This window comes from Myotis lucifugus, unplaced genomic scaffold, assembly GCF_000147115.1.
Source record: "Myotis lucifugus unplaced genomic scaffold, Myoluc2.0 scaffold_145, whole genome shotgun sequence".
Lineage (NCBI taxonomy): Eukaryota > Metazoa > Chordata > Mammalia > Chiroptera > Vespertilionidae > Myotis > Myotis lucifugus.
In genome coordinates, this window is record NW_005871193.1 from 1,813,427 (window position 1) to 1,836,083 (window position 22,657).

General features: G+C 55.0%; 1 protein-coding gene across 1 annotated transcript in view; it reads left to right on the forward strand.

Moving 5' to 3' along the window:
* Nucleotides 1–22,657, forward strand: part of RASSF5 (Ras association domain family member 5) — a 61,687-nt gene that overhangs the window by 33,599 nt on the left and 5,431 nt on the right. The window contains exon 3 of the mRNA XM_023758996.1: nt 22,336–22,446. Coding sequence (XP_023614764.1) covers nt 22,336–22,446 — 111 coding nt within the window. The remainder of the gene's footprint in view (nt 1–22,335; nt 22,447–22,657) is intronic.

Sequence of the window (22,657 nt, forward strand, 5' to 3'; positions counted from 1 at the left end):
GGGGGGGGGGGGGGGGGGCGGGCACATGCTCACCTGGGGCTGGGAGAGTGATGGGCAACTGTTTCCTTTTTCTTTTCTTTTTCTTTCTTTCGTCATCCCCCCCCCCCCCAAATCCGAGCTTTGAAGCTCTAGATAGAAAGTGGATTTCGGCCAGTCCCCCAGGATAAACTTCCATAGGTTGAGACTTCCCTATTGCGAATGGCCAGAAACCAGCTTAAGACGCAGTCCAGATACTTGGCAGAGGCCCAGGGTGTTTTCAGAAGCAACGGAAACTTCTTTCTTAGGTGGTTGTCCCACCACCATTTTTACTTCCTGGGTGGCTTGGACGGAACCTAAAGGGACTTGCATGCATTTCCTAATGGGGTTCTCTGTGCTCCCTAAAGCTGTCAGCCCCTCCACACCCCCCCACCCCTCCCAGTGGCCACACAGCCAGCAAACGGCCACAGACCTGGCGGAGTGTGACAGCGCACTGCCTGGCTACCTGTTTCATTCTTTATGGGAGAAGCGCTCTGCCAGGGCCTTGGAGAGCTGACCTCAAAGGAGCTGTTTGTAGACCAGAGTGAGCTGGTCAGTGTCACGGGCAGGAGCAGGCTCATCACCGATGGAGCTGTCAGTCCTGTATGTGTAGAATTAGCCCCAGCTTCCCCAGGCCCGGCTCTGAGGCCTCCGTGGTTAATAATTCATCCTGCCTGGGGGCCCCCAATTTGCTGGGTCCCCGGCGTCAAACAAATGGTCCTTTCCCTTGTGAGGGGACACACGGGAACCAAAGAAGAGGTTTTGATTTTCGTGTTCGAAGGAGCCCCCTAACACTGGCCCCTCGACCCCGTGCCTGTCCTCCGGGCGCCCCTCATGAGGCTGGAGAGCAGGGCTTGCTCTGGAGGAATGGTGGGGGTGGGGGGGTAGGCTGCAGGGGGTGCTTATGTAGAACAGCATGGCTGGGGAAGGGAGGTGCCTGCTTTCTTTTGGGGGTTCTTGCCTGATGGTGTAGATCCCTCCTCGCCCTCTGCCCCCCCCCCCCACCCTCCACACACACACAGGCACTCTGGCTGTCTGGGGTCTTTAGGCCAGTGATTCCCCATCTTAGCTGTGCCCTGGAACCGCCTGGGGAGCTTTAGGAAATGGGGCTCTCGGAGAGTCGGACTGAATCGGCCAGGGGCGCAGCCTGGGCAGCAGGGCCTTGAAAAGCTGCCCAGGTCATCGTGACGTGCGCCCGGGGTTCAGAGCGGTTCAGAGCATGGCTCCAGAGCTTTGCTGCTGCCTGGGGAGGAGATGGTTCCTGTTTTTAAACAAAGTTCAGCTGCCGCACTTACTACCAGCCCGGCTGTGAGCCTGGGTCCTAGAATGTGGGCTTTTTGCATGATTGGGGGTGGGGTGGGGGAGACACACCACAAATCTGGCGTTTCTCTTTGCGGATGAAAAAGGCAGCTGTTTCTGGTATTTCTTGGGAGAAGTAGAACTACCTACCAAGAAAATATGCTGGGCAGGGGGTGACTTGTTCCTTGGCCCAAACAGCTTTCCCTCTTTACCCCCCCCCAAAAGCTCCCCTTCCTAGCCGCACCCCTGAAAAGGCACCTTTGGTTTGGCGCCCACCTCAGCTCTTCCTTGTCTGGTTCTTGATCCATTCATTGCACAGGGGCCTCTGCGCATCTCCTGCCTCGTGCTGCCGCCTGTGAGCCCTCGGAGGGCAGGACTCCCTTCTCAGAAACTCATTTTGTTGAAACTCAGGGCTTGATGCTTCCTAAAGGGTGGGCGGTGGGCATGGCCCCTCTTTGTCCCTCGCCTCTGCCTGGAGATTCAGAACCACCACCTCAGGGACCGTCTTCCCCAGCACCAGGCCAGCATCCAGAGCAGCCCTGCTGGGCTGGCCCCAGCTGAAGGAGCGCAAGGGGGTGTGTGGCTGACCAAGGGGCTGGGTGAGCTGCAGCCAGATGTTGTAGCCTTTCATCCGGCTGAGTGTTTTTCCACCTTTCATAATATTTTCAGCTCTCTTCTCCCTCGGAGCGCTTCTGGAAAGGGTTTCAAAGCGATGGGCCAGACTCTGACCCCAGTCTGACCCCTAACGATGCTTTTTTTCCTGCCCAACGAGATCACATCCGAGCTCCTCAGGGGATTTCTTTTCCTGTCTCCAAGGAAAGGCATTTGTGTGTTTCCCTGTCGCTGAGAGACTGAGGCCCCCATCGGGGAGAGCAGAGGCTGGCGCGGCTATAAATAGCGGCCAGAGCAACCTGCGTCTCTGGGCCTGGCCTGGCTGAGCGGGGCTGTGGGCAGGCCTCGCTGCTGGGCTGGGCTGGGCTGGGCTGGGCACCACCACCTGGGAGCAGGCATAGCAGCCTCCCAGAGCTCCCCGTGCCTCTCCCCAGCCCCTTGGTGGGAGGTGGGAAGGTGGAGAGACAGCCAGAGAGAACGTGGGAACAGGCCTCGCTTGTTCTCTCCTTTCAGAACATGGCAGCTTCCTGGGACGCCGTGCCTCAGCTGGAGGGGCAGGGAGGTTTGAGTCACCCCAGGTGCAGTTTCGGGGGCTGGGGCCGTACTCTCCACGGGCTCCTGGTGGCTTGTGTGGAAACCCCCTCCCCCGTCCCCTCCCCCTCCCCCTGGGTGCTCAGAGGGGCAGCCCAAATGCACACACCATCCCTCCAGTCTAAGCTATAGGAGTCTCCGGGGCTGAGGGGGGCATCCAGGGTCACACAGCAAGGTCACGGGGGACCCAAGGTGAGAGCTGCATCTCTTGCCTCCCGGCCCAGAGATTTTCTGTCTTAGTCCTGAACGAGGCAGGGCTCGGTACTCTGTGGGGCTGGTGACTGTGAGGCCAGTTGCTCCTTTATTGCTGTTGGGCTCTGACCCCGGAAGTGGGGCCAACTTCTACTCCTTCATCCCCCGAATGCCTGCAGGTGGCAGGGTAGGGGCTGACCTCTGAGCAGGGACACAGGCACTGCGTGTTCAGTAGGCTCCGGGCCCAGGACACCAGGCCTGCGCAGCATCGGGTGTGCACTGAGGACACGCCAGCCTGCTGCTTGCAGAGTGCCAAGCCCTGGTTTAGTGCCTCATCTCACAGATGGAGAAACGGAGGCCCGTAGAGTAAGGAGGACCTCGTCAGGCCACATATCTGGTCGGGCAGAGCCAGGACTGACATCCCTCTTGGACTCCTTGTCAAGTGCTCTTCTTGATCCTCTTCACTCAGTGAGTGGCTGGGACAAATGTAGGCCTTGTCCTTTCAGAACCTTGTACAAAATAGAGACCCAAATGACCTCAGGCTGGGAAAGGGGTTAAAGAACCTTCCCATCCCATCATTCCATCCCATCATTCCATCCCTTCATTTCATCCCTTCATTCCAAAGGCCCTTCCTATCCCTGCATTCCATAAGGCCCTTCCATCCTTCATTCCATAGGTTCTTCCTATCTCTCCATTCTATGTGATCCTTCCCATCCCTCCCTTCCATAGGCATACTGCTAGAGGAACACTGGCCCTACATTTAACACTAGCAGGAGGAACCTGTCATCAGTTCCAGAGTCTTACAACTTTAATCATTTAAAAGTTCTCAGTGCCTATCCTAAAATACCGCTTGCTGGAGAGCCTTCCTGGTGTGTTCTCTTTGGATACGGAAAATAGAAGGTTGACTTTACCTCTGGTTAAATATCCCATTTAAGCACACGCAGAACACACTCCCCTCTCCCCCACCAGATTTTCTCTGCTTTATGCCGACACCATTGAAAAATTCAAGGAAGATGCAGAGGAAGGGGTCTCGGGTCAGAGGACGAAGCCACGCCGGTTCCGTTCCTGCATTTGTCCCCTCTTCTCTTGCCTGGCCAGGCGGCCCCTCCCTGGACAGGGCCTCGGTGGCGCTCCAGGGATGTCAGCCAAGCTTGATGGCCCTGGGACCGGCCAGGGAAATCCCCATCTCTATGCCAGCAGCAGGCGCGCCCAGACTCAGGCATAACACCTGCCCCTGACCTTCTTGGCATGAGAGAAAAGAAAAGAATACTAAAAATAACATAGTTCCAAACTGGAGCAATAAAGATGAAGTAAAAATCTTCAGGACCATTGGACCATTTAACTGTGTTTTTATGTGCTGTCTCAGAAGCCTGCCCAGCCCAAGGCTAACTGGAAAAGGCTTCATGGCATAGCTACATGGGATGTTCTTTTAGGCTGTTGTCTGCCCTCCACTCCTGTGGAGCACACTGGCTGTTTTCTCCGGTCCTTACCAGTGTTGCTTTTCTCTGCAAACATGGTAAGCCCTGCCCTAGCTGGTTTGGCTCAGTGGATAGAGCGTCGGCCTGCAGACTGAAGGGTCTCGGGTTCAATTCTGGTCAAGGGCATATGCCTGGGTTGTGGGCTCGATCCCCAGTAGGTGGTATGCAGGAGACAACCAATCGATTCTCTCTCATCATTGATGTTTCTATCTCTCTCTCTCCTCCCTTCTTCTCTGAAATCAATAAAAAATATATTTAAAAATAAAAATTAAAAAAGATGGTAAGCCCTGTAAGATGAGAACCTGCATCTCCTTCAGGTTCAAGGCAGCACCAAGCACTGGTTGCAAAAGCCGACACCACGTGCTCGCATCCCATATAATCACGATGGACTAACAGTTGTAACAATCAGCCCCTGTGTCTCAGTCGTTGAACACAGTCAAAGTCTATTTCTCCTTTAAGGAAAGTCACATCGGCAGGTGGGGGCCACAATCACACGTGGGAGATTTTTGCTGGCCAGGTCCGGAAATGGTGTGTTTCTGACACCCGCATGCCATTGGCCAGAACTCGGTCACATGACCACAGCTAACCACAGAGGAGGTTGGGAAATGAAGTCTGTGAGCCCAGGTGGAACAGGAAGCCGGTTGTGGCGAGCATTTAGCCGTCTCTGCCACACACCCTCCTAACGCCTCTGCCAGTCACCTCGGGAAGCGCTGCTCACACTTTCTTGGTGAAGGGCCAGAGTCTCTCTCTCTTTGACCTTGAACCTCTCCATCCGTCACGGAGGATGCGCCGTTCCTGGAGTGGGGTCCTGTCTCCCCTCGGTACCCTGGGAACTCCTTGAGGACAGATGCTTTTCCTCACTCAGCGCCTCGCTGGTCCTCTGTAGCATCGGACGCCTCAGTGCTGGGACCTTCACTGTGATTATTCTTCGGGTCACTTTTTGAAAGTGGAGATTCAGGGGCCCCACACCAGCCTTCCTGGCTCCTGAACCTTCGGAGGGAGGACCCTCACATCTGCTTTTGAAAAGACTCTCCTCGGGTGACCCTCATATACTGAAGTCCAGGAGCCGTCGGTGCAGGGACTGTTTGGTAGTGGGCTGATTACTCCAGTTGAAAAGGAAGACACGCATTTATCACAGATCCCAGCGCGGCTTCGAGGTGGTACATTGCAGCCCAGAAGGTGAAAGGATTTGTCCCCGTTCACACAGCTCAATAGAGACAGACCTGAGGACCCGGGGCCCTTGGGGTCCCGCTCAGAGCTGCCCCCATCGCTGTCACCGCATGGGCGGGACAGAGCTGTGGAGGGACAGCCCCTGGCGGTCGGGACTGGCGTGTGGTATAGTGGAGGCCGCACATCCTGGCTCATCCCAGCTCCAGCTGGTAACGGAGGGGCGGTGGCCGGGCCACTTCTGTCTTCCCGACCCAGGCGCTTCCTCTGGTCCTTTCAGCAAGAACACAGGTGACGTGCGCCTGTCCTCGTCTTCTTCCTTCCCTGAGAGCCCTGCCACCTTGCAAGGGAGCAGACCCGTCTTACCAGCTCCTCCTGGCCTGGCAGGGGTTGCAGGTGCTGACCGCCCAGTGCTGTAAAGGGGGCACTTCCCCAGGGTGGGGTCAGGAAGAGGACCCGAATGGCTCAGGAGAGCCCTCTCTTCAGGACCCCCTGGGACTTGCCCGAGACACCCTCACTGCCGTGTTGGTTCAGATTCCTCCCTCCCACCCACCCCTCTTTCTTCACATTAGCCCCGACTCTGCTGGCTTTTCCTTCCAAAGCAACTCCTGTTGCAGCTTCGGCACCTACAACATCCACCCACCTACGTCGTTGAGAAAAGAAGGAAGACTAGAGGCTGATATCAAGCCCTGAATTCCAGCTCTTGGTTCACACGGTCGGCTGGGACTCTGGATCCAGCTCCCAGCCCATGAGCTGGAAGGGCAGGCCCACCGGGCCCAGCCTGGGTGCCCAGGAGCCCATGTTCTCCTCTTCCTTCTGCTCCCGACTCGCCAGGTAGCCCACACCTGTGCTCTTTCCGGCTTTGGGGTCCTCCTGTGGGGAGGACCCAGGCTTGTCCTCATCCAGGGCCTCGGTGTCCTCTTCCAGGGGGCTCCATCCCCCAGAGAAGAGCCTGGGGGCCCAGCCTGGCCTGGACTATTCTCTGGGGACGAGAGGACCAGATACGTTGGCTAAGATCAGGAGCATTTAAAGTCAGGACAGGAGGGAAAAGGGAGCTATCGTGGCAGGAAACTGCAGGCTGGAATCACTGAGCCCGTGGCTTCTGTCGGCGGTGCTGTTGTGGCCCCGCCTCTCCTCATATCTGTCCAACCTCAGAACACACGCTCTTTCCACTGCTCACGTGTGTCTTGCGTGAGACCAAGTTCTGAAAGTCTCCAAACAAGCTCAAGTCGCCCATCTCAAACCCTGGCGGAAGCTGTTTTTCTCACTCAGCCAATTTCCTGTTCTAGTCTCGGGGAATCTGGGTCACCACACTCCATTATCGTCATCGCACCCACCTCCAGTTCGTGAGCCCCCAGTTTCCTCACCTCCTGGCGCCACCCCCGTGTGAAGAGTGGTGTTGGACTGTCCCCGACGCCCTGATGTGGGGGACAAGTGGGAGCTGGGGTCTGCAGGACACGCGCCTCCCATTGAGAGTGTGAGTCGGGGCCCCTCCGTTGGCCGGAGCACGTGGAGAGGCAGTAGGCGTGTTAATCTGCACACGTGGCTGGGCACGTGTGGGTTTGTATGGAGAATGTGGGAGCTGGTGAGTTGGGGTGTTGAGAGAGCGTTTCTGGTTGTAACTTGAACACCTCCTTCTATGCTCCCCAAATACCACACCTTTCTCTCCTCGCCCTCGTTTCCATGGGTTGTGATTTTCTGGATGAGGGCCCCGCCTGGTTCATCACGGTGTCCCTGGCGCATGGCGGGTGCTCACTGCACGTTGATGAGGGAGCAGTGGGCTTGGGCTTCCTTCTCAATCACAAGAGCCCCAAGAGGCGGCCGCCCCGGGGGACACTCGGGCGAGTGCTTTGGGGCAAGGTCTGTGAAAGCTGATCTCAGGGCTGATGTTTTCCAAGGGAAGCTTGTTAAGATTCTGGATGTGGAATCGGTGGGTTTTTCCAGTCGCTCCGAAAAGGAAATCTCACTGAGTGAGCAGAAAAGGCAAGGACAGCTTTCCAAACACGCACGGCCCCTCCGCCCCATCTGTGATTGCTCAGCTGTTTGCCCTGGAGGATGAGGCCAGGCAGGGCTGGGTCCCTAAGCAACCAGCCTGGCACCTGCTGGCAGGAGTTGGCGGGGTCCTTCCTCAGGCAGGGCCTCGGGGGTTGGGGAGAGGCGCCCGGTGAGGAGTGGAGAGCCACTGGGACAGGTTTCCTCCGTCTGCCTTTCAGACACGGGCAGGGGCAGATGGAGGGGGAGGCACCGGCACACTCCTCATTTGTCTTACTTTCCCAGTTTAATTCTGAGCCAGTGAGGATCCGGTTTGGCGATCCCTGTAGATTGAACCTTCTCCGTGGGCCCAGCTGGAGTGGGCAGGGGCTCCGGTCTGGGAACCGGAGCCTCACTCCATGTGACCTCACGAAGCATGCTCGCCTCGCGAGGCCTCCCTTTCTTCTTCCATAAAATGGAATGACCCCCCCCCCCCCCCCCGTGGAGAATGAGTGCCAGAGCGCCCACATTTTGGTGTGAGAACCCACGGAGAAATCCCGGGGCCTGGATAATAAAAGCCATTTTGGGGAAGGGCGACCGTTTGTTTAATTTGATGTGGGGATGGGGGATTTCTTTGTTGGGTTCCGAAGTAAGAAGCTCTGTTTCACAGGACGGAGACAGGGCAGGAGCTGGGGGTCTGCTGGGAACGGGTCAGAGAGTGTAATTGTACTCGCTGCTCGCTGCTTCCTGGGCCTGTATGTGTTGGGTCCTGTTCTACATGCTCTACGTGTACATGCTCATTGAATCCTCAGGACAACTACACGCGGATCCATTTACCCACCCGAGGCTCCGAAGGGGGTGAGGTGATGTGTCCACGGTCACACAGGAGTGAGGGCAGCTCCAGGCTCTGGGCCCCAGTAGTCTGCCGCCAGAGCTCCTGGCCCCTAAGCCGTCTGCGTCTCCGATAGCACTTTCCAGAACTATCCAAGTAGTCAGAGCCCCCGCTGTGAGGCCAAAAGGTGCCCCCATGCCAGCCCATGTCAGCAGGGGGCAGTGAGGGCAGCCCACTGTGCCAGACCGTTTAGAGACAGAGGAAGTCAAAGTCCCTGCCCCTGAGCCTGTATGACAGTGTGAGCTACTTAATAACCAACTGAGACATGTTTCGGTGTCAGAAACGAACCCCAAGCACCAGCGCGGGGTGGGGTTACCGGGCAGGCAGCACAGCGACAGGAGGGCAAGTGTGGGCTGGCGAAGAGCCTCCAGCACCGAGCACACCCCAGCCCACAGCTGCAGGCACAGGTGGGGCCTCCAGGCAGAGGGAGCCAAGAAGGACTGCACCCCCTCCTGCAGGGCAACACAGACTGGTGTCCTGGCCACTGGTGCCAGCCCCAAGCTGCCCCTCCCCTCCCAGCAAGTGAGGGCAGTGCGGGCATGCTGGGACCCAGGCATGCTGGGAACTGGGCATGCTGGGACCCGGCGCTGCTCCACGTGCAGCTCTCCACCTCGGATTCCCTGCCCGGTGTCTGGTGCTGGTCCCCTGTCCTGCAGGGAGCTCCAGCCCAGCTGGATGCAGCGCATGGTGGGAAAGGGGCTCCTGCAGTCCCGGCCTCCTGTCCCGCTCAGGGAAGGGCCCACAGTTAGACCACGTGAGCTGGACTCCCAGGGCCACCCTCTCTCGTGGCCCAGTGATGCTGCTGGGTTTCACTGGCTCTCAGCACACGGGATTCTGCGTGAAGTTGGGGACCGGGACTGGAAGCATTCTCATGCAGGGACACCCACCTTGTGAGGGTGAGGAAGCGATTTGGGGGTGTCTCATGCAGGGACACCCACCTTGTGAGGGTGAGGAAGCGATTTGGGGGTGTCTCATGCAGGGACACCCACCTTGTGAGGGTGAGGAAGCGATTTGGGGGTGTCTCATGCAGGGACACCCACCTTGTGAGGGTGAGGAAGCGATTTGGGGGTGTCTCATGCAGGGAAGTCCACCTTGTGAGGGTGAGGAAGTGATTTGGGGGTGTCTCCTTCAGGGAAGCCCCACCTTGTGAGAGTGAGGAAGCGATTTGGGGGTGTCTTCTTCAGGGAAGCCCACCTTGTAAGGGTGAGGAAGCGATTTGGGGGTGTCCCCTTCGGGCAGCCCACCTTGTGAGGGTGAGGAAGCGATCTGGGGACAGGGCGATGGGTAGCTCTGACGGTGAGCCCGTTCCCCGCTCTCATTCCGTACCACGCTCTAGGGTCCAGTGTGCCCCCAAGTCTTCCTTTTGCTGTTGCGTCCATTTCTCTAGGGGAGGATGAGCTCGGGAAGCCTGGCCTAGCTCCGTGACCATGGCTAGCCGTGGCAGGGTCGAGGGAGAGCATCTGAAGCAGTAGGGGTCCCCACTACTTGAGTCACCTAAGGACTCAGGTTGCTTCAGAATGTAGGCGACGGGACTAGTTCACCTCGAGGCCCCTCCAGATCTCGGAGCTCGGGCTCCTTTGCCTCTGATCTGCCCTCTGGAGAGTCGTCTGGGAAGCGCCAGACAACTGGGCTTCTGAGCAGATCATCCCTGATGCGCAGCCGTTCCTCAGGGCAGCTGGCCACTCCCAGTGCCCAGGGAAGAGCCTGCCCCTGGAGGACTTGGGGTGATGGGGCCAGCTGGCTTAGAAGCGGGGTTGGCCCCTCCCTTGCTGAGAATATAGGAAGTAAGGGAGGCTCCCCACTTTATGGGAACCAGATGAAACCAGCTGGTTTCATGGCCTCCGGGTTCCCCTGACCTTGGAATCCTCCTTTTTTATGGTAACAACATACATGCAAAAATCCATCACTTGCATCGTTGTTAGGTGTGCAGTCTGTGGCATTAAGTACATTCCCGTTGTTGTGCAACCATCACCAGAACTCTGTGGCTCCATCGCCAGAACTTTCTCCTCTTCCCCAACTGAAACTCTGAACCCATTAAACAGTGACTCCCCACTGCCCACCTCCCCACAGCCCCCCACAACCACGTCTTCACTTTCTGTCTCTATGGAGCTGATGACTATGAACCTCGGATAAGTGGAGTCATCAAGCATTTGTCTTTTCGTGACTTGCTTAATTTCACTTAGTCCAATGTCTTCAAAGTTCATCCATAATGTAGCATCTCAGAATTTCCCTCCTTTTATAGATGAGTAATAGCCTGTTGGAGGCAGATGTCACGTTTTGTTTATTCATTCTCCGTCCGTCCATGGCTTCTTCCACCTTCTGGCTACGGTGAATACTGCTGCTATGAATATGAGTGCACACGTATTAGTTTGAATGTTTGCTTTCATTTCTCTTGGGTAGATACCCAGCAGTGGAATTGCTGGAGCATATGGTAACTCTTGTGTGATTTTTTTTTTGTTGAGGGATCGTCATACCATTTTCCACAGCAGCTGTTCCATTTTCCATTTCCATCAGCTATACATAAGGGTTTCAATTTCTCTACATCCTCACCAATACTTATTTCCTGTGTTTTTGATAGTAGCCATCCTGCTGGGTGTAAGGTAGCGTCTTCTCTTGGTGGTTTTGATTTGCATTTTCACAATGACTAGTGATGCTGAACATTTTTTCATGTGCTTATTTTGCCATTTGAATGTCTTTGGAGAAATGTCTATTCAAGTCCTTTGTCCATTTTCTAATTGTGTTGTTTTGTTGTTGAGTTGTAGGGTTTTTTTTTATATATTCTGGATATTGATTCCTTATCCGACATATGATTTGCAATGGGATCCTCCTTGATTTGGTTCTGAAAGAGCTGAGTCCGGCCTCAGGAGAGACTAGAGTCTGGGATGAGGTATGGGGACCCACTCACCCACCGTACCCCCCGTCATCCCTCGTCCACTCCACAGTGCTCCGGTTCTGGGTACTCTGGGAATACAGAGATGGAGAAGGTGCAGTCCCTGACTTTGGGGTGCTCATGGTCTAATGGGCAAGACAGGCTTGTACACAACTAATACTACTGCACAGAGGATGGAACCAGTGCTGCAATAATTGAGGTATAAGCTGATGTTGTTGGAAAGTCCACTTATTCAGGAGTGGGGAACCTTTTTTCTGCCAAGGGCCGTTTGGATATTTAACATGATTTGAGAGCCATACAAAATTATCAACTTAAAAATCAACCTGCTATATTTGGTCAAACATTTAATTAACTCACCCTTAATGCCTTGGCAGGGCCAGACCCCATGATTTCTCGGGCCTTGTACGGCCTGCGGGCCGGGTGTTCCCCACCCCTTATCTAGATAGAAGTGGAGGGTTGAGGAAGGTATCCCCAAAGGATATGTCAGTTCCAGGCGCAGGGACATGCTCTCAATGGGGAGGACTTCTCAGGCTGAGAGGTCAGACTGAGGGCTCGGGGGACTGAAAGGAGACTGACCTGGGTGAGGCTGGGGGAGGTAAGGGGCTGAGATGGAAATCCAGGGAGGAAAACCAACCAGAAGGAAGACCTCAAGCTCTAAACTTGGGGGGGAGGGGGGAAGGGGGACATGAGAAAATGTCTCAGGGCAAAATCCCTGCAGCCATCGCAGCAGAATGGGGTCACCTATTCTGCCTGAATTCACACTTCCGGTCTCTGGGCTGAAAGGGGGGCTGCATGAAGGCCCTCAAAGGTAGTCAGAGGGCAGCAGTCGCCTCTGCTTCCTCGTCACTGTCTCTGAAGTAGACAGGTGCTGTGGACTAGGAGTCCTCTGGGATCCTCATACAACTGAAACCTTTTCATGTTCTTATTTGGGGGCAGCGTATGTGCACATGCATGTGTGTATGCACATGTGTGTACATGCATGTGTGTGTATGTGCCTTACTACTTCTGTTTTATTCAGTTCATTAAATAAATGTCTAATGAGCCCCTCCTGTGTCCCAGGCACTGTTTTGGAAGAAGGGCCTCTGTTGGGGAGCTTACACTCTGGGGTCAACCTGCAGGGGTGTGTGCTGATCTGCAGAGGCGGCCAGGCTGGGGGTGGGCAAGGGGCCAGTGCAGCTTTACAGAAGAGCAAGCAGTGAGTGTTCCGGGGCCTGCAGTAGAGAGGATAAGAGAGGGAGGGAGTCCCACCAAATGTGCCAATTTGCCCAGGATTGTCCTCACTTCAGCACCAAAAGTCCAGCGTCCTGAGATAACTCAGTCCCCAGCAAACTGGGACGGTTGGTCCCCCTACCTGGGACGCGAGAGCTGAAAGCAGCACTGCTTGTCCATGAGACCCAGTTGGCATATAGTACCAAGGGCCCACAATATCCTACGGGTCCATAAAAATGTTTTCATTTCTTTTAAAATCAGGAGAGAAAGTGAACTTTTAGGTTGAAGAAAGTATTCTAATCTATAATAATAAAGGCGTAATATGCTAATTAGACCAGACGTCCTTCCAGACGACCTTTCAGATGAAGCTGGGCTACGAGTGAAGCTCGGGTCCCAGGTGCCAGAGGGAAGCCAGTGCCAGCAGCCGGGGGAAGGAAGGCCTACTCTTGCACGAATTTCGTGCATCGGGCCTCTATATACGGTATTAATATATTTGTCTTTATATCAACGCTCTCATAAAATGAGGCCCTGGCTGAGGAAACACCTGTCAGGGATCAAGGTTAAGGCACGAGGTCTCCCATATCAGGTCCATCCCCAGCAACCAAACTTGCCTGTGGGCTGTGGGGCCAATGACTAGTGGTGATGATGGTGCTCACTCTAGACCAGTGGTTCTCCGCCTTCTGGCCCTTTAAATACAGTTCCTCATGTTGTGGCCCAACCATAAAATTATTTTCGTTGCTACTTCATCACTGTAATGTTGCTACTGTTATGAATCGTCATGTAAATATCTGATATGCAGGATAGTCTTAGGCGACCCCTGTGAAAGGGTCGTTGGACCGCCAAAGGGGTCGCGACCCACAGGTTGAGAACCGCTGCTCTAGACTGATGGTGCTAAGCACTTCCAAAGTGCCACCTCATTTCATCTCTACAACAAATATATAAAGAAGGCCTTGTGCCCTAGCTGGTTTGGCTCAGTGGATAGAGCGTCGGCCTGCGGACTGAAGGGTCCCAGGTTCGATTCCGGGCAAGGGCACGTGCCCAGGTTGTGGGCTCAATCCCCAGTAGGGGGCGTGCAGGAGGCAGCCAATCAATGATTCTCTCTCATTATTGATGTTTCTATCTCTCTCTCTCCCTCTCCCTTCCTCTCTGAAATCAATAAAAATATAATTTAAAAAAGAAAAGAAGGCCTTGGTAGCTGCGTGTCACAAAGAAATCTGAATCCCAGTGAGATTGACTTGCCCAAGTTCGCAGAAGATGGAGAGCAAGGCTGGCAGAGGCCAACCTGTAGCCGGATGTGCAGGGCACAGGGTCTAGTGGTGAAGAGAGGGCCTCTGGGTAATGACACCCACCCCTCATTGTGTATTTCGGGGGTTAAATGCGATTGTGACTGGGAAGCCAGAGCAGTGCCTGGCCATGGTGACTTTTATGATGATGATGAGGCACTCGGGGCGGGAACCTAAGTCACTGCAGCTCCAAAGCCCCAGGGTTCACCCAGCCTCCCCTGGCCCTGACTCACCCCGGGTTACCTGCTCCGCTTGTGGACTGAGACGGTCACCTAAGAGAGTGAGGGACACTGTGCCCGGACCCAGGACACGCTGGCCTCCTGGCGAGTTCGCTGGTATCACATGCGTACACCGGGGCCCACCGAGGCCGCCCCGAAAGCCGCGGGGGCCTGTGCGGACTGCGTGTGCCTGTCCTGGTGTTTCACCACGTGTGTCTCTGTCTTCCCTCCTCTGATGACCGTGGGCTCCTGAGGACAGGGACCACCCTGTCGGTTCCATGTCCCAGGGTGCCTTTCACAGTCCGCAACCCCTAGGCAATTCGATCAGTAACTGCTGTCGACATTCGCCATCTGCCATCTGCTGTGCGGTTTTGTCTTTGGGGATTTCCGTCTCTTCCCAGTTTATCAACTACCCCCCTTGGTTTTCCCTGATTTCCCCACAAGCAGTCAGATTCCACATGGTTCTGCTGGACAGGTGGCTCCATGCCGAAGCCCCTGCCTTCCTTCCTCTGTTGGGAATAGCCTGTCGGAGAGCACAGTTCTGGAGTTTCTAGCCCTTCTGTTTCTGGGACCTTGGACCATTGGGAGAGGGGCCTATGGGAGTCACCGCCTCACTGCCAGGCTGCCTGGGAAAGCCATCTGGGCATCGGCCCTTCGGGACCTGGGAGGGGCCCCGCGATGAGGCTACACCGGCTTCCTCTTTCCCATCTGGTCCAGCCCATCGCCGAGGAACCGACGGGCCTTGAATGTGGTCTGGGCCTGGAGCAAGGCATCCCAACCAGCCCGGACAGCCGGGTGTCTGCCCTGTCCGTCAGGGGTTCCTACTCAGGACAGGCCTGCCAGACACACGGGTGTGCGGGCTCAGCCCGGCTGTCGGGCTGAGGGACGGAGTGGAGGTGTCTGCAGACGGCCATTCTCACGCCTGGAGCTCTCCTCCCGGACACAGGCGGGGGGGGGGGCGGGGGGGTGGCATGAGAATTGCTGCTGACAGATGTGCTAAGAGCCAAGAAAGAGGAAATGTGGCAAAGGCTCACGGCCAATGGCTTCCGGGGTAGTTCTTGTTTTGTTTTCTTGAACCGTACGCGTTAAGAGGGTACAGACCTACTTGAGCTCGGCTCAGATGGGGTCTTGCCGACGAGCAGAGAAAGCAAGCGGTGAGTCCTGAGACCAGCAGAGTGGCGGAGGTGGGAACGGGTCTTGGTGCTGCTTCAGACCCGTTACCGCTGCAATTCGGACGAGCCCCCAGCGGCCCTCCCAGAAGCCCAGCCCCACACCCTGTTCTCTGAAAAGGAAGAGGAAGCAGTGATGAAAGAAGCCACCCTATCTTGTATGTAAAATCTTAGAGCTGCAAAGGGGCACGGAGCCTTGCTGGTCTCACTTCATGATTTCACAGATGAGGAAACGGAGGCCCTGAGAGGGGAAGTGGCTCCCCAGAGGTCACAGGTCACTGGGTGGTCTGGCATGTGTTGCCACCAGGAAACTGCCAGGAACTGAGCCACAGGGCTGGCCTTCAGCCCGAGCCCCATGCAGCCCACACCTTCTTAGCATCAGCCTCTTGGAGTGTGGGTTGGTGGGAGGCGCTCCTGGACTTGCGCCCATCTTGGGCTCTGGGCTGGGACTCACCGGGCTGCTCCGCCTTCTCCCTGCCGCCTGGTCCGCAGGTATTTATCTGACACCTTGGAGGTGAGCCCGGTGCTCAGCCAGGTCCCGCAGGGGGTACCAAAGAAGCGCAGTCATCAGACATCCTGTCTTTTTCCCTCCAGGGAGCATCTAATTGGGAAGGGGGTATGAGCACATATGAAACAATAATTGAACAATAAAAGGCAGCCTGTAATTAGCTGTTGCATGTAGCCATGCAGGTTATAGGTCCTGGCAGTAGTGGGTTTGACATGTGCAAGCAGCTGCAGAGGCCCATGGCATGTGATAATTTTCAGTTTTGCTACAACAGGAATCTGAGGCTTGGGGGCTGGTGTTTGGGAGTGAGTCCCTGAGCCAGTGAGGGAGGCCAGAGGCCCCCCGCGCCCCTCCCTCAGCCAGCCTGTTGCCTCCTCACTGGAGAAGGGAGGAGAGTTAGCGGAACTCCAAGGAAGTGATAAAGCCTTTGTCTGCCTGTAAAAAATGTCCCTTACGTGAGCATGACGTTACAGAAGGCCTGTCAACTGAAGGTGTGAGGAAATACACAGGAAACGGGACTCAGCAGAAGTTTGATTCAGGAAAAGGCAGGGGCCAGGACAAACCTGCACACCTGTCTCCATTTGGGAATTAAAGTGTCAGGGGTCTAGTATGTTAGGGGAACGGAGAATGAGGAGGTGTCGTGGAATCTCATCGGGAACCTAAACGGAGAAGATGGAGCTAGTGCAGATGGAGGCTCTGTATTCTGGGGCTGGAGGAACTGCACAGACAGCTGTGTCGAGCGGAGAGGCAAACTGCTGCCCAGGGGCCAGAGTCCATGAATAAAGTTTTATTGAAACACACTCACCTTATGGCTGCTTTGTGCTACGGTGGCAGGGTTGAATAGCTACAACAGAGACTATCTGGACTGAAAGCCTAAAATATATATATTATCTGGCCCCAAACAGAAAATGTTTGCCAACCACTAGCATAGAGAAAGTGAACAAACGCCCCGGCACATGGGCCAATCCTGAATCAGCGCCCATGGGGGTCGGACTGCGTATGCCTGGAATGGTAGTAACAGCACCAGCCTTTGGATGGGCTTGATCTTTCCCAAAACACGTTTATACTCGTCATCTCATTTGTTTTACTTTTGCATCAATGCTATGAGCAATAAGGGAATTTTACCCCAATATGTAGAGGCATAAACTGAGCCTCAAAGAGGTTATCTGACTCTCAAGATCACTTAGTTAGTAATGGGAGACAGCACCCCAACATCCTGCAGGTGTTACCGGAGCCTCTACTCTGTGCCAAGCTGGAACTAGGCTCTGGGATGCCAGGTGGACAAGACAGGCTCAGTCCAAGTTGAAATCCAAGGCTCACGGTACTGTAATTCCTAGGGGGAAGTTAGATTCTTTTTCTCCTGTAGCCAGTTGGGGACCATTGAAGTTTCCTTTTCTTTTTTTTTTTTCTTTTTTATAATTCTCACCTGAGGATATTTTTCCCATCGATATTTTTAGAGAGTGGAGAGGAGGGAGGAGAAGGGGAGAGAGTGAAACATCGATGTCAGAGACACACATGATTGGTTGCCTCCTGCACGCGCCCCAACCGGGCCTGGGATAGAACCAACAACCCGAAGTACGTGCCCTTAACAGGGAATTGAACACACGTACCTTTAGTCTGCGGGCTGATGCTCTAACCACTGAGCAACTGTCCAGGGCATTGAAGTTTCCTGGGCAAGTATTTGTTATATCTGCTTAGTACTCAGTGCACCGGGCATAGAGAAGAAATGGAAGTATGGTGTAAGGCATTAACACGTTAAGCGCCCAGCCCGTTTTGTCTTGGAGATGGACAGTATAGTGTCAGTCACCAGTGATGACGTGGTGCTTAACGTGTTAAGGAGCTTCAGTCTAGTTGGGAAGAAAAATCAAGACGGACGGTGTACTTGGAGGTTACCATCAATAGGTGCATATTTAAGTGCCAGTTACTATAGCGTTAGCTTTAGATGTAGGTTTGTTTTAACCTTGCTGGGCCTCCGTTTCCGCGTCTGTGAAATGGGCATGATAATGGTACATTTCTCATAAACTGGTGGTGAGTAGAACAGCGCCTGGCACATGGTGAGCCAGTAAAGAACCATAAGGATGATCATCGTCATCATTCAGGACCCGGGCGATCAGATGAAGGCACTAGACGGACGACGGGACTAGAGAGGAGCAGACAGGAGCCATGTGGCAAAAGCAGTGTGCAGGAAGAAGTTCACATAGAGAGTGGAATTTTTGACAAAAATGAGGTTTGTGTGATTTAGGTCAAGAAAAAAATGGGATGAATGTTCATCTGATGGCTTCACCCTGAGGGTGGGACACAGTCTCCTCGGCCAGCACCTCACCGGGCCCCTCATTGCCAGTGCTCCCAGGGCTGCCCTGTGTGTACCTGGGATAAGGTACAGGACTCACTCAGCCCCCCTTCTCCTCAGATCGTTGGGTCACCCCCAGTGACCAAAACTAAGACCATTGCTTAGATTGCACAATCAGCCGGTGTTGGTTGTGTTTTTCTTAAGGTCAAATTCAACTTGAGGGAAATCTGCTTGGAGGCTGGCCCCAGACTGCCAGGGGCTGGTGCTTTGTATTTTGCTGTTAAGGATATTTTAATAGAAAATGTTGAGGGTCACTCTCTCAGCGGGCACCACTGCTCTGACCCGTGACACCCAGCCTCTTCAGGTGTCTGCACCCCAATAACCTTGAGAGCAAAGAGAGGACGCAGCCCTTTCTATGGCTCAGGACATTCCCCCACCCCCTCCCCGTGCCCTGGATGTGCCGGGGGCTTTGGGAGCAGCTAAACCATCTGCTACCAATGCCAGAGCTTAATCAGACCAGACGAATCCCATGCCAGATGCACTGAGATGTGTAAACCCCCAAGGAGAGACCCCTCCCGGGCCACAGCCAGTATCGGTTAGATCGTAAGAGTGACTTTCCTGTTCTGTCTCCAGCGTGGGCCACCCCAGGAGACAAACTCCGTCTGCCTGGTGCCTACCTTTGTGCCAGGGGCAGAGACAAATCTTTCACTCTGAGCACCTGAGAATCTGGCGAGTGAAGAGATTGGGGTCTTTGCCTTATCCTCTGAAGATTACTATATTATTATTTTTTCATTAAATTTTTATTTCAGAGAGGAAGAGAGGGAGAGAGAGATAGAAACATCAATGATGAGAGGGAATCATTGATCGGCTACCTCCCGCATGCCACACACTGGGGATGGAGCCCGCAACCCAGGCATGTGTCCCTGACTGGGAATCGAACCGTGGCCTCCTGGTTCATAGGTCGACACTCAACCACTGAGCCACGGCTGGGCAAGATGACTGTATTATTGATCTGTTCACACAGCAGATACTTGGGCAGTGGGTGTCTGTGGGCCTCTGCAGCGGGATGGGGACCCCTGAGCTCTGCAGTTGCTTGTGAGGGGTCCATACCAGTTCTTCTCAAACAATCCTGCGCATTAGGATCACCTGGGAGACTCCAGGCTCCCTGTGCCCAGGGTGCACCGCAGTCCAATGAAATGTCCAGGATGGAGCTCAGGCGCTGAGTTTGACAATCCCCCCCAGGACTGCATGTGTGGCCGTGTTTAAGCATCGCCGGTCTAGATTTCGTACCATCCCTTGGATGGAAAGGATTGGAGCCCTTGTGGCTGTGGCTGGCTGGCTGACTGGCTGGCCTATTTTGGGAGGTGATTCATTCGGTCCGTGGGTCAGACCTTGTCTGCCAGATCTGGTGTGGGCAGCAGCCAGCCCAGCCCTGCGGCTGACATCCCAGGGCGTGAGATCTCATGTGTTGGCCACGCAGGGCTCCTGGCGCTCCCTGACGGGTGGTGGAGTCTGGAGGGCTGTCTTGTGCGTCAGTGCTGGAGGGGGTGCCCACGGCCACTCACGTCACTCCCCCAGGTTTGTGGGTGGGAACGGGGTAGGAGAGATGGGTTATCTGCTGAAGGAAAGGGAACAGGAAGAAGCCCTGGGTTAGGGCAGTCCCGACCCTGGCTGCCTTCAAAACCAGGCCTGGAACATGGGCCCGTGGGAGCGGGGACACAGATGCCTTTTCTTGCAGAAAGATGGCTGTAGTTCGGTTGGAAACTATGAGAGATCTCCCAGAGCTTCTAGAGTTTTCTTTCCATCCATTAACTCTTTTAAGTAGATGAGTATGAGAAGGCTCTTCACTCCGAGCAGCAGCCTGCGTGCTGCAGAGGCGGACAGAGCGCAGAACAGTAACGGAACCACGGTCCTTCGACTGGGAGCTCCCAGGGGGGCAGGCGGGGCAGGCCAGGTCCCAGAGACGCGCCCAGGGAAGGGGTGAGAAGCTCTATGTTGAGGTCCCTGGATGAATGAACAGTGAATGAAGACAGTGAGGCTCAGGCAAACAGGAGGTGTCCTGGGAGTGCGGCCCCTTGGGTTGTCTTTGGAATCGGGGTCCAGTAGGGAAAGGGTGGGCCCTCCATCCTGGCGGCTGAAGAGGTGAGAAGTTCCTTCTTACCATCTTCTCAGGAGCCGTGGTGCTCCTGGGACCGGGGCCTCTGGCCTGACCCACGGGTCCAGTGCACCCTGGATGAGCCTCTCACAGGCCACATAACTGATAGGCCTTGGTTTAGCAGCTGCACATCCAGCCCTGTGGCGTGGAACCTCGGTGATCATTGTCGGGGGGAAGGGGGGAGGTACCCCTTTAGCAGAAGAGGCCGTCCTAGGAGGCCACGTGGTGAGTGGAGAAGAACATGGGCTTCAGACTCAGGTGGACTTGGTTCTAGGGCAGTGGTTCTCAACCTTCCTAATGCCGCGACCCTCTAATACAGTTCCTCATGTTGTGGTGACCCCCAACCATACAATTATTTTCGTTGCTACTTCATAACTGTAATTTTGCTACTGTTATGAATCGTCATGTAAATATCTGATAAGCAGGATATATTTTCATTGTTCGAGACCCACAGGTTGAGAACCGCTATTCTAGGCCCTACTCAGCCCCTTACTAGCAGGGGGACCTAAGACACTCAGGCACGCTCCTCACCTCTCTGAGCCTCGGTTTTGTAATCTGTAAAATGGGAATAAGATACGTAGTATGTGAGACAGGCATGTGAGAGCGCGGGGCACAGTGCTGTTCCCAAGATCCCTGAGGAAGAGTGAAGGGGGAGGACAGGCCAAGGGAAGATGCCGTCGCAGACAAGGGCTGTCACTCGCCTCCATGCAGAGGGTGAGGGGCCACACCAGCGCTCCTTGGCAGCCACCGAGCGTGGCGTGTTATGGGCTCCGTGGAACTGGAAAGTGAGAGGAGGAAGTGATGGATGCTGCTGAGTGTGGCGTGTCTCCCACGGGACAGCTTGCTGAGGGAGGGGGCAGGTCAGGCTCCGCTGTGGGTGCCCGTGGTGTTCACGGGGTGGTGATGTGGTGGCCGAGGGCTGTGAATTCCCCAACCAAACCCGACGCCCATGGCACGGTGTTGGATGGCGTTACGGAGGCAGCCCAGAGAGCACCGTCACCTGTCCCCCTCGGCCTGTTGCCTCTTTGGCCAGAAGAGAACCCTGACCCTCCCTGAATTGGGTAGATTTCTAAGATCAGGCAAATTCTGGGTGGTTTTTGACCAACCAACCTACTTAGTCATTTGTTCCCTCAAATGCTGGCTCCTGCACTCCCAGCCACACTCAGACTCTGAGGAAAGACTGGGAAGGGGTTTGACAATGAATTAAGAAGAAATCCGGGGGGGGGTGATTGAGGGCCCGAGTTGTTTGGCCCCAAAATTCCCCCGGGCCCATTTCCCGGGTGGAAAGAACACTGCCCTCCTTCACTTAAGTTCCTTCCTTCTTTTACTTTCCCGGGGGGGGGGGGGGGGATGAGAAGAAGTCATGACATCATAGAAAGAGCACCACAGAACAGATGCAGGCACAGAGCCGGTGCTGAGTGAATGCTGGGTGTCCCTCCGCCCCAGCAGAGGAGGTTTATCCCCTCAATTATCATAGAGGGCGACAGCCCCGGCCCCACCACTTCACTCATTCATTGACAAATATACTTAGTTCTTATGACATGGGGCCTGAGCTGATGTCCCTGTGCCCTCGGACCTCTGGCCCCGGGAGAATTGCTGTCATTCGTTCGGCACATGCTGCATCGATGCACGTTCAGGTCTCTCCACCTCTATTGTTACTTCCCTGAGGAGATGGAGCATGCTTGCATTTCTTTGCATCTCCCATAGCAACCCTTCGTCAGCAAAGGAGCTCTGCTGATTCTCAGAGTTCAAAGTCAATGCCTGTGGGACGGGCACTTTCACATTGTTCTCCCAACAAGCCCAAGGGAGAGGTATTGCTCCCATTTCACAGATGAGGAGACTGAGGCTGAGGGAGATTGAAGTTACTTCCCCAGGGGTGGTGGGCGAGGCGATGGCACAGCTGGGATGTGACCTCTGTTTCTACCCTAAGTCCATGCAATTCTTTTTTTTTTTTTAATAACTCGGTGGTTTGGCTTTAGTTTCAACCCTTAAACAGTGGGATCAATCAGAGGGCAAGGGTGAAGGGGAGTGACTTTTCAATACTTCTCTCATAAACATATTTTAGATTCTTCTTTGGAGTAAAACGGGCTCTTCACTGCATACGGAGTTGTTTGAGTTGCAGAAACTGCATGTTTTTTCCTGTATTCCCTGTTCATTCTTGGCTGCCACAGTCAGACAGACAGCGCGAGGGCCCGTTTTTCTTGCAGCTGCTGTGGAAACCTTAGCAGCAGACAGTAGTAACAGCTCCTGGTCCAGCAGATAGATGCGGCCCGCCATCGTTGTCATTGTGTGGGGCTGCTGCTGGCTTCTGCTGGTCAGAGGCCTTCGGGAGGGCGTGGCCTTCCCCTTTGAATCCTGAGAACCACGCACACCCACCCTCACCTCTGTGTCTGTTCCAGAATGTCAGTAAACCCGCGGAGGAGCTGCGGCGCCCGCCCACACTGCAGGAGATCAAGCAGCAGATCGCCAGCTACAACAGCCGTGAGAAGAACTGCCTGGGCATGAAGCTGGTGAGCGGGCCTGCCCACCGTGCCCCCAGGCCTCTCCACACCCCCTTCCCGTCTCGCTCCTCTGCAGTCCCTCTGGATTCTGGGGCTCCCCGCTTGACGTCCCTTTTCTTCTGGCCTCTGGGGGCCTCAGGGGCTGTGGAAGGCGGACAGCCTGGGCTGCCTGGGCCCCGTCCTTTAGAGAAATAGAATGGGCTTTAGAGTCAGACACAGA